Source organism: Zonotrichia leucophrys, chromosome 1 (genome assembly GCF_028769735.1).
Source record: "Zonotrichia leucophrys gambelii isolate GWCS_2022_RI chromosome 1, RI_Zleu_2.0, whole genome shotgun sequence".
Taxonomy (NCBI): Eukaryota; Metazoa; Chordata; class Aves; order Passeriformes; family Passerellidae; genus Zonotrichia; species Zonotrichia leucophrys.
Window position 1 is genome coordinate 25,359,961 of NC_088169.1, and position 12,576 is coordinate 25,372,536.

General features: G+C 38.7%; 1 protein-coding gene across 1 annotated transcript in view; it reads right to left on the reverse strand.

Annotated features, from left to right (window-relative positions):
• Positions 1-1,461: 1,461 nt before the first annotated feature.
• Positions 1,462-12,576, reverse strand: part of RAB20 (RAB20, member RAS oncogene family) — a 28,246-nt gene continuing 17,131 nt past the window's right edge. The window contains exon 2 of the mRNA XM_064709019.1: positions 1,462-2,566. Within this exon, the coding sequence (XP_064565089.1) occupies positions 2,046-2,566 (521 nt within the window). The 3' untranslated portion in view covers positions 1,462-2,045. The remainder of the gene's footprint in view (positions 2,567-12,576) is intronic.

Consider the following 12,576-nt stretch of genomic DNA (forward strand, 5'->3'; position numbering starts at 1 on the left):
TACTGCCCCTGGAATTTTGTTAATGGCTAGAAGGTTTCTAATTATACACATTTTAAAATACCACAGCTCAGGTGCTGTTTAGTCTCTGACACTGGTAGGTGTCTGCAAGCCACTGGCAAAGCCGAAAGATTACAACCCTTAGTAGGGCCTGTAGCAATAGGAAAAGGAGTAATGATTTTAAACCACAAAAGGGCAGGTGCAGACTAGATACAAGGAAGACATTTTGACAATGAGGTTGGTAAAACACTGCAACAGATGTTGCACCACCCAGAGAGGTGGTAGATGCCCCATCTGTGGAAATATTCACGTTTTCATTGGACAGAGCAACCTGATGCAATTGAAGACCTACCTGCTCAATGCATGGGGAAATGGACTAGATGACATTTAAAGGTCCCTTTGAACCCAAACCTATGACTATATTATATAATGCTGAGTGGTTTCTCCCTCAAGCCATTCTTCCCCACTACATGTGTACTATGAATTAACTTGAAAGCAGAAAAGCAGAAAATAAAGCTACTGCTCTGCAGCAATTCGCTCAATAGGATGTACTTCCAAAAAAAGGTGCTTTAAATACATTTAGTAAAAATTTAATTTAATATTTATTCAAGAATTTTCTCCCTATGTATGGAACAACTGTGATTTGGGTGAGACAGAGACAGGCAGTGACAAAGCATAAGAACCACCAACCCTTAGTTTTAGAAAATTGTACCAGAGGCACCCAAAGAAAGATGAAGTCCCCTTGCAAAACTGAAAATATGCAAGCTGCATCTTTGGGCTTGAGTGGCTGGCTGGTTTTGGGAGGAATGGGGGGGGGGGGGGGGGGGGGGGCGTGTCTCAGGGTGTGTTTAAAAACCAGAAGTTCTTCACTCTGCTTCAGTTCAGTGTAAGCTCCTGGGTCACCATGTACATTCTTTGTAGCTGAGAGGGTTGGGAAACTCCAGGAGCTGTATTAAGTGTTAGCCACATCTTTTTACTGCAGTCAGGAGAGTAACCTGTACCTCATTATTGCTCCTTCATGGGCCTTTTACTCCACAAAAGGCAGTTTCTTCCCTTCCTCCTGCATTAGCCTGTTTCACATCAGAAAACATCAGTCTTCACTTCCCTCCAGGTAGAGGTAATTACTACTCCAGGTAGTAATGTCATGCATAGCTGATAAAAATCAAAGCTGCAGTTCTGCCTGAGAACAACTAAGGAGTGGGAAAGGAGACAGACACAGATGCTGAACACAATGAGACCCCTAAAGGGCACCAAAAAGAGGTTTTAACAAAAATACAGACAAAATAAGATTGATTTCTTCCCCAAAACCCACCTATATTAAAAAGAATTACAAGGGGAAAATGGAAAGAAAGAAAAAAACTTCCTCCTGCAACTTGCAATTAGAACAGCAAGAGCTGGGATACTGCTTGTTAACACATGAAAGCTCACTATGGAAGAAGAATTCTCATTAATAAAGTCTCCAAATGAACAGTACATATCCACAGTAATTTTAATAGTTCAGCTTCTGAATCTTATGCTATCAAGTCTGACATAAAAAGATTGCAATTGATTTCTTAGCTACAAATATAAATATACCTGGATTTTCTTTTTTTTCCTTAAGAATAAAAAAGTACTGTGTCTTCAGTCTTCCAAAGTTATAATTGTAAGGGAAAAGAAGATCATCATATGAAAGTTTTCAAGAGTACACAAACAGATCATTTACATGCAACATGAAATGGCAAGTCACTAAAAATCAGAATCTTTCAAATCTGTCCAAATGATTGTCACTACCCATTCTAATAACACACCACTTGTCTTCAGAGCCCATGGAAACCGGCAAGTCTTACTCCATAATTTCACCTGCATTCCCATTTTTTTTATACACAGAGCCTCCCAGAAGCCTTTAATGGTCAGAATATTTATTGTTTCTTTTCTTTTTCTTTTTTTTAACACACCGTTTTATTCTACTTATTCTTTGACTTTTCCTTTCTGGTCAACTGCAAGCAGTTCATATTCCTCATTCTGCTGGAGTGAAAAATCCCTCCTCTTTTCCATGTCACATAGATGGTTCAGGCACAACAACCTGATTTTGTCCTTTTGGCTGGCTTGTAGTCCGTGATGTCTACGGTTTGCGGCGGCCCCTCAGCTTTCTGCCGTACGATTATTGGGACTACCATGTCAAACACAGTTTCAAACAGGTAGTCCACCTTGTATCCTGTTTTTGCACTGGTCTCAAAACACATTTTCTCAGCTGCTGGAACATCCTTCTCATCTAGCATTTTGTATTTCAGTATCTTTTTATAGAGCGCGATCGCATCTTCTGCACGGACTTGTTTTCGCACCTTGGAGCCACAGCTGGCACCAGACTTCCTGGGTCTGTTTTCCTCCGGTGCTGAAGTACAGTCATCGCTGAGGTCAACTTTATTTCCAACAATAGCAAAAATGCAGTCAGCACTTGCACTGTCTGTCAGAGCCAAGAATCTTTCTTCCAGCTCCGTCAGGCTCTGGAGGCTGTTCACGTCGTACGTGAGGATCACAGCAGCCGCTCCTCTGCAGTACATGGACCCGAGGCCGTGGAACTGCTCCCGTCCTGGCAAAGGTTTAAACACAGCAAATGTTAGCGTGCTGGAAAACACATCATTGACCAACTAAGAGAGTTTAAGGAATTTTAAACCAATTTCACAAGTCTGGACGAAGCAGTGAAGATAAAAATGGGTTATTTGTAGCACTTTCAGGTTTTTCCTTCTGTTTTTCCATAAGAGAGCAACAGTGCTACAGAACAGCTCTGCTCACTGCTTGCTCAGTCTCAGAGAAGGGAATCTCTTGTAGAGAACAGTGAACAAGGAAGCTCATGCAGCATTCTTACTTGCAGAGAGCAAAAAAAAAGCCTGGCTTCTTTTTTATTAAATTGCATGCTAGCTGATTTATGTCACATTAACTACTACCCTGCTTGCACCCACAGGTGGCCCATCCATCTACCTCACCATCTACAAACAAAAAAGTTCTACTGTTTCAAGTTCTGCTAGAATTTATTACTCCTATAAATCCAGCATGCTTTTTCAAGTATATCTAGTTCAGAAATCTGTATCAAAATCAGTAATCCACTTCTTCCTAAGTTTTGAAGGATTTTGTAAGCCATATAGTCTGATGCTACATGCCCACAGTTCTCAGGTACCTTGGCTTTACAGGAAAAGTGTCTTGTGCTATCCAGCCTGTAGTGATAGGTATCTGTCCCTCCACCAGTTTTCACACAGTTTTTAGAGTATTAAACATACAATATACAGAAAATCCTAATACATTCTAAGAGAAATTAATATTTTAAGTTGCCCTGGTCATTGCTCAATAATCAACAGTTAAAACATTTCTTTCTCCTCATTCAGGGACTATCTTCCAGCACTTCCAAGTAAACTTTGATGGTGTCCTTCATTTCTTGTAAGACAAAAGTGACTCTTTGTTAAATCCTGGGAAGCAAATAATGTTCTTCAGTAGTTGCAACAGGACTAAGGGAAATTAGGCAGAAGACAAACTGTGCTTTCCTTCCTATTGAGAACTGATCCCTTCCCCAAATACTTCCTACCTGAAGAATATGCTGTATGTTTTACTATCCAAGACAATATCAAGAAAAAGATAAAACTCACTAGATTTCAACCAACCATCAGAGTCGGCCTCAGATCACTACATAAATGTGAATGAACAGAGAAAAAAAAGAGCCAACTAACTACATGCTTATGAACATTTGAAAATCAACATCAGTTTCCAACTCTTTTCATACAATCCCTTTGCATAGAGCCTTCATTTATAGAAAATCTGGAAGAGATCTGGTTACATTCATCTTCTGCACAAAGCTACTGACCACCAGGAGCTATTTCATCACCATCAATGATTCATCATGAAATCCTGGTAAATGATGGTGGAACAGGAAAGGCAGAAGAAAGTAATGCTGAAAAATGGAGGTCAGCACACATTGGGAAAACACATCTGCATGTGAACATGCACTCTGTGAAAGGAACTCAGAATCCAGCTCCAGTGGGGAACAGAATTGCAGTAAGTCCTTCAACAAACCCCAGAACTCCACAGCTGCCAGAAGAGAGACAGTGCTCATCATTATCAGTAAAACAGATCTGGGAAACCTCAAGCTAGAACATGAAATCCAAATCTCATTGCACTTTTCACACTGAGTGAAACTGGCAGCTGCCAGAGAGAGAGGTTTGGAAAGGTGCAGAGCTCACTATACAGAGGGTAAAAGGAAGCTGGTGAGAATGCTCAGAAGTATGTGAAACATTTGCATGAGGAAAAAATTGTGGGATCTTTCAGGCTGGTGAATGATTGGAAAAAAGGGTAGAAACAGATGTCTATAAATTCAGGCGTAATGCTGAAAAAAATAAATAGTTGTTCCTCAGTTATTTTCTTGTCACACAGAAAATGAGGATTTCACATCAAAAACATGCGCGTAATTTAAATACTTTCCCGCAAAGTGAAAAATTGGTAGTAGCAGTTATATAACACTGCAGAGGTCAAAAGTTCAGTGAACAGCATTCAGAAAATCATTAGGGAAAGTTTATGGAAAATTGCTTCAGTGCAATTTTGTATAACCTCTGATTTGCTTTCCCTCAGCAAAAGAAATTCTTTAACCCATGATCATGGAGGTAGGAAAAAAGGAGGTTTAAAAAAATTAGCTACACCCTTGTTTAGTTATGTTAAGTAATGGCAACGGAGATTAGAATGCAGGGGATGGAGGAGGTCAACCTTTTTATGCTTTTTTCTCCAATCTCATGTTAAAGTTGTACATCCAGCTGCACTCCAACTGAGTCTTTAAATGTCCCCAAGTTGTCAACAGAAGTTTGCACCACGACCGATTTTGTTCTCACCCGAACCCCGATTATACTGCGGTCTGGAAACCACAATGGAACATGTATCTCCCCCTGCCCTCCCACTTCAGATGCCTAAGCCATAAAATGCAGCCCCCAGAATAATTTGCTACAGCACCAAGCAGTAGAACAGTACTATTACTGTTTTATGGCATTTGTATGCTAATCTAATCTTGCACAGCATAATATAAACCATGACGCTTTTACATGGCAACTACCAACTGACTACTTCTATAACTAATACTTTGTTGAAAGGGGGAAAGAAACAGTAGAGAATTTACCTTGCATAAGAAACTAATTATATCAAAGGAATTGTGGATAGTCTCCTCTGGTCACCTTCACAGCACAATCAACATGCAGGAAAAACTGCACAATGTATTTTTTTAAGAGTTTCCTTGTACAGACCACTTCTGACACTTATGGGCTGGAACAACACTACATACGGAAAAAAACCCCAAAACTACACAAAGTATTTAAACTAACGTATGTCCTCAAGGTGTCAGGCAAAATAGTATCAGACATTAGGATGAAAAAGTTACTGCATGAGAGCAGCCATCCCTGTCTTATAGACAGTTATTTTTTCCTCTGGACCCATCTGGTCCCACTCCAACCACGTATTTTTTTATACAATTAGTAAGTGGTAAGCCTTGAAACCAACAATTAAACAATTTTGTCTTTTCAAAAAAATAAAGTTAAGAGAGAAGAGTGAAAGAACTATTAAATAATTTGCAGTCAAAGGAATTGCAAGAACCACTGAATCAACAACAAAGGCACAACATCAGGGAAAATTCTGAAAACTAAGCAACCAAAAACTAATTTTCATTTCCTTTTCATCTTTATATTTTGTCGTGTTTAGAGCAGTTCAATAACCCTACATCTGTATCCCTATCTGCAGCACCATCAGCTTTCCAGAAGGTCTTTGATGAAGTATATAAAGACCTGTTGGAGACTTCAGCCACTCAGAGGCAGCACAACCAAGGAGCATTTTCCAAGTCCTGAAATGATTGTCATAAACAAATGCAAGAGTTTTGAGCCAAATGGACCTCAGTACCATGAAGTTCGTAATGAACCTAACAGAGAAAGAAGGGAAAAGCAGACCTTGCAAGAGGCTGGCTTGACAAATAACCAAGGCTAGATTTAAAGTGTACTAAGACTTGAACTTAAGGCCTCCTACTGCACTTGGACCTCTCAGCTGGAAGGCAGCAGCCCCTGTGAATGCTTTCTCTGGATGGGACCACAGCCCATCCAAGCATCCCGATCCCCTCCAGCTGTGGCATTCACTGACAACAGCAGCACCTCAATGCTGCGCTTGGGGCTCTCTGCCTGCCCACAGCCCCTGAGGGTGGTATCCCAAGTAGACCATGAAGCTGCTGTGGATGTTTATGAGAGCAGAAGCCAGATTTGAAAGCTCCTTACCCACCACCTCTTTAAAGGCTTTCACCACAACTCCTGAAGTGGCACAATTTCTACTAGAAGAATTTTTAAATCTCTCGGTGTATAAGAATGCAAAAAAGGCTGATACTTTCAGTCTGGAGGGAATAAAGCACAATGACTATTAAAGAGCAAAAAAGGTCTTCAGTAAAGTACTGAAAAAGTACTGTTTCTACTCTGATATCATAGTCTAAGTGGCAGCACAACTCAGTTCCTAAGGTAAATATGTAGTGGGGAAAGGCACACAAAGGTGGGCTACAGAGGCATGTCACCACTGCGTTAAAATTGCACAAGATTGCAGAATTGCCCAGGAAGTGCTCAGTCCATAAACCAGGGACCTTCCAGGGATTTTCACTGTGATTTGTGCAGTACTGTAATTGGAACAGTAGAGAGGAATTAACAGAAACACAAGGTATCAGCTAGCTTTTGTCTTTCAGATTCTCTTTCTGTTTTGTAGGAGTCAGAACTTGAGTGTACACAGAGAGGGACAGGAACTGTACCCTGGGAAGACAGCTCAAAGAGGAAAGAAAAGAGAAAGCATGACACCCACGACACAGCACAGAAATCAGTATTAGAAAGAAGTGAGCTTTGAGGGTTCAGCTGCAGTAGATGAAGGTTCAAAGGGTGACCCTTATGCTCTTGAGTTACCTCAGCAGGAACATCCTCTCAATCACAAGGGTAGACAAAGATCCCTTTTGAAAGGGGAACAACATTTCTTTCTGTTCACAGACAAGGCAGTAAAGTTGTGACCCTTTAAAGGACATCAGGAGAAACAATTTTGCTAGGAACTGAGATTTCTATTTGAGCACATATACCAAGCATTGTAATGACTATCAAAGAACAAACAGTAAAGGTCCCTAAGGGTTTCAGGAAAATTCTCCTGCCCACATATGAGTCAGGTTTTGAGAGTGATGAAGTCAGGGTTCTTCATTACCTTGTTCAAGGTTGGTATTTATTTCTTGTAGGTGGCTTTATATTTCCCTTGAAGTCAGGAGCTCTGTTAAGAACTGGACTACATCTGTGGTTACTTGGGCATAAAAATAAAGCTCTCCATCCCAAAGGATTAACAAGGATTACATAAATAGAAATTTGTGGAAACATGAGTCACAAAGGACTGGAGAGTCCAATTTCTACATGTCCAGAAGCTGTCAGAATATATGATTTCCTGATCTGCCAGAAAAATGCCAACATTTGGTTTTTCTTCAAGACAAAATTCCCCATGGAATGACAGTCTCTGAGACAGAGAGGAAACCAAATAATTAAACCAACAAATCCAAATAAACAAAAAACTTCAACACAACACCCCCTACCTCTCCCCAGAAAAAAACAACCACCAACCACAAAAACAATTACAGCTGAGTAACAATAAAATTCATTTCAGCTCCACCTTCATCCAGTATTTTACATTTACAAAGCTGCATTACAGAAGACACTTGCATATGTTGAAGCCTCAGTATGCAACAGATGTCTAGCTCTGCTAAAAAACAAGATGACGTTTATTTTGTTTATACTCATTACTTAGATATGAATCAACATTCATGGCATGAACTGTGCCCTATTTTAGCAGCTTCTATTTAAGTTATTAAAATTAGATGTGTATGTCTTGGCCAAAGCAGAATATAGCATAAACATAGGAGAGTAGTGATCTTAATACCCAAAGGGCTTTACTTGCATGTTTTAAAGTAGAAAGAGCTACACATGAAAGAAGAAAATAACAACCACATGGGTAAAGTGAACAATGAACAAAGGAAAATTCTTTCAGAAAGCTCTCCAAAGAGAAAACATCAAAAACAGTCAAGAAAGTGGGCGCAAAGCAATACATGATTGAGACATGCTTACTCCACTTCTAAATACAATTTATTCTGAATTGTTAACTCAAGAATCTTTCTCTCGTAATAGAAGATAAATTTGTGAAAGAAATCATCTCTTCCCTTAAATCCATGCAGTTTTTACTTAACGAGCAAATGCTTTGGGTTCTGAAGGAGTCTGAAATTGCCAAGACCCTGCAAACATCCCCAGCCTACAAACATGAATTATTCTAGTCTTCTAAATCTCCTTCTGCAAAACAGCAGCTCAGTGTGAGAAAACAACCCACACGAACCAGAAGCAGTCTTTCACTTCTCACTTAAGCAAGACAAGAAATCAAACTGAGCCCTGTCCTCCAGTCAGCTTTAATTATTGTACTAGAAATACCACACTTCCACTAACAGATGTGCCCCTTGGACACAAAATCAATGACTAGAAAGACTAGAACTTGCACACTGCATAATCATTTGCTACTAATTCCTTAAACACTCTTAGGTCTGGTCTTAGAAAATGGAGGTTGTTTAAAAACACTTAAAATAAATAGAAACAATTAACACAACTTCAGTCTTTGTAACATTTTCATTTTAGCTCTGATTTAAAACACAAAAATATGTAAAAGCACCATCAAGTGGCATTACATTATGTCACTATAACCTAGTTCCCACTGAATTCACAATCAGAATTTTTATACAATCTACTGGCAGGCTATAGAATAGAATTCAATTCAATATTAAAAATTCAGTTTAATAGATCTGATTTTTGCCTGGACAACTGGGTAAAGTTACACAAGAAAATCCAACTAGTCATCTAAGTGGAAGCAGAGAAATTTTTGATAAAACAGGAAATGCCTTGGCACTATAATCAAAATTTATGAGCTATGGTTCCAGAGCATAACTTTTATCCTGAAAGATTAAACTCTACCTTTTACATAAATAAAAATAATAAAGAGAGATTTTTTTAAAGAAGACTACTAAACTACCACCAGTGATCCAACAGTGTCTGGGATAAAGCACATCCAAAAATATATGTGAACTCTGTTACTAGGGAATCTAAATTATGATAGAAACAAAAATCTAGGGAAAATACACAGAGATAAGTAAGTGAAGAGCTGTGACAAAGGCTAATTCTTAAACACATTTTTTAAAAGAGCATACCTCTTTTCTCTTTGGAAGCAAACTTATGCAGGAATACTTAACAGATATTAATATATTCTCTATGGAATAAGAGGAAAATCTACAACAGGTTTCAGGAAAAGCTGGATGAAGCTTTTAATAGCATTACTAGGCATCAAGGCCTTTTACTAGGGATTCTGTCTGTAATACAATATGCAAGGGAAAGAATAAAACTCATCCTTTATTTCCAGTCCTTTACATAACAAAGCCAACATCCTTTTGGGCATCTGAATTAGCTATTAAGATTCTGCCCAGAGAAGACAAACTACCCCCTAGAAGGTCTACACCAGCACCTACAGTGTGCATTAAGAAATGCAGCTCACTCTTCCTCTGCTTTATCTAAGAGCACCAAAAGCACAAATTGTGTTGCTACACAAATAAAAAAATCACTACAATCAGTGTGTCTGGGAAAGGAATTAATTCAGAATTATTATAAACAAAAAGCAACACTAGAAGGCATCTGAAATAATGAAAAATGGGGTGATTACTTACTGGAAATGGAAATTCTGCTATACTTTATACATAAGAATAGTAATATCATTAATGAAAAAAGCCTTATGCAGATTTATTTTAGCCTAATTCTTTCCTCTCCCCTTAACATATAACAATTAAACTAAAGTTAACTAATATGCCATAAATAAGATTTGAAGGATATGTTTCAGCAAGGACCAACAAATACCAAAGACGTAGAAGATTCTGCACTAAAATTCACCTACTTTCTTGAAAGACAAGTCTTCCTTTAAAAATTAATAATAACTTTGCTAACATTAATGCTGCCTATATTTCTTCACAGATTCAAGGCTTATTGTTTGTTTAGAGCACTTACAAAAGGAAAGTTACACAAATCCCAGGATGGCTGGGGTTGGAAGAGACCTCTGGAAATCATCAAGTCCAACCTCCCTGCTGAAGCAGGCTTGCCTAGAACAGGTTGCACAAGGTAATTCCAGGCAGGTTTTGAACATTTCCAGATAAGGATACAAAACTTCCCTGGACAGCCTGTTCCAGGGCTTTATCACACTCAAAGTACAGAAGATTTTCCCAATATTTAGATTACACTTCCTGTGGTTTGATTTGTGCCTTCTGCCCCTTGTCCCTTCACTGGACACCACTGAAAAATCTGGTCCCACCATTTTGACACCTGCCCTTAAGATTTGTATGTGGTGGCAGGATCCCATCTCATCTTAACTGGCTGAAATAAACAACAGCACAAACTACCATTACTGCGCTCCTCTTTATGGTTCTCACCAGGAAAAAGTGCTCATAATTCTATTTTGGCTGTGTTTCCTGTTTTTATAGGCCAAATTCACTCAAGAAAGCCCTGATTTGTTGGGGAAAAAATCCCCTTTATGTCCTTGACCTTTCTAAGAACATCTTTTCCTTGTCAAACTTGAAGTATACCAATAGGTCAAACAGTTTTAACTGACTCTTTAATTTTTATTAGACCATCAATTCAGTTAACATTCCAAAAGTGATACTTTGGCACAATTCACATAAAACAATTCTTCCAAAGAAGTTCACTTAAATGGGCCTTTTATTGTTAGGACAAATAACACACTGAGAAGTTATGCAAGAACGCCAGCGTGGTGTGCTGCACATCACATGTCAAACTCTGCAAGATGTGGTTAATGATCTACAGGATCATCTGAGCATTATCTGCAGAATAAGGGCTGCTGCAATGTGCTTTTCTTCACAAAAAGGCACACACAAAGCCCTGTTGAATAAGAATCACAAAACAGAAAATACTGGGAATTTTGTGCTGCAGATTAGTTTTATTTCATATTCTCCAAGAAGATTATCCATCTAGGCATGTTCTTGTAGAAGCTCCAAAATAAAAGGGTAGTCACCACCCTCTTCTGACGTGTGGAAGAAAAGCCCCAAAAGCCATGTAGCTTTAATTCACAGCACAACACCAAAGAACCAACAACTGAAACATGGGTAAAAATGTCCTGGTCTTTTTGACAGTTAACAGTGTGATAGTTTATGGAGAAATCTGCTTTTAAGTAGAAGCCTAATTTTCTAAAGGCAGCTAAACTAAAAGCAGATGCCTAGCAGCTTACACAGGTGCCCATCAGTTACATCCTGCAGAGCATTCTGAGTCCCAGAGGTATCCAAAAAAGCTGATTACCACAGATGAAGCCTACTCACCCACAGCTCAAATATAATAAACATCCCTCAGTCATCTTGTCAAATTCTGTATTATTTGATCATTAATTAGTTTCAATATTCCCAGAACCATTTTTAATCCAGCCCCGAAGAGTAGTTTGTCCACTTTCATTCCATAACTGGTAGTAAAGGCTTGCATTTCTGGTTCCCAATGACAGACCTGTCAGACACACTCAATGAAAGAAGGAGACCAAGTTTACATGGGTGAGAATAAAACAGGAAAGAAAAAAAAGTCATAAAAGAAAAAAACATTTACAGAGCATGATCAGAGACCAAGCATAATCCTCATTCAAATTTTACCTCCTGCATAATAAAGATGATAGAATTTCACTCAGTCCTTGTCTTGTGACTTAGGAGAAATTTGAATTCTATAAAGTATCTAAAGAAAGGAAAGTTAGCATCCCACCAATTAGCTTGCTGGAGTTCAGCTTTCAGATTCTGATTTTTTATAGACTTTCAGCTTTACAAAGTAATCTCTTCAAAAAACAAACACCCCTCCTTCAAACACCAAACTAAAAAATACCATATTCCCCAAACCCCAGAAAAACTCCACAGTCCTCATAAAAGGTATTCCCCTATGACTTAACCTCCTTCTTGTCAGGCCAGAGAAATTAGTCTTTTTTTCACTCTGAGTCTTTGCCTCTGGCATATTTCTCTGAACTAAAAATCCTACCCCTAGCTCCTTTCTCCCATCTTTCAGTATGATTTTATTACCAAGAATGTAAAAAGAATATCACTGAAGTCACAATGTTACCTAAATTTTTGATGACTTATCGCTCCCTACTTGTTGTACTTTCCAAAACAGCTCACAGGTTCTGGGACAGCACAAGGTCCCAAGAGCTTGGTTTGCCACCCACAACAACTCAATGGACCTTGCAAAATGTACTGTTGCCCAACGATATAACCTTAATTAATTAATGAATTAATTAAGCTTAACCTGCTGCCAGCACCCCATAACATCAGTCTCTCTTCATTTGCAGCCTTATATGTTCGTTTAGTCTGTATATTTCTAGCTATAACTGATTTTTTATAAAGAGACTTATAAACTCAGTATCTTTGGACTAAAGGCATATTTGGGGTTTCTATCATCAGCAATGCCTTCAGCTGCACAATGCCTATATAAAGGAGAAGTAGTATCAGAGAAAATTCCTATTATCCAC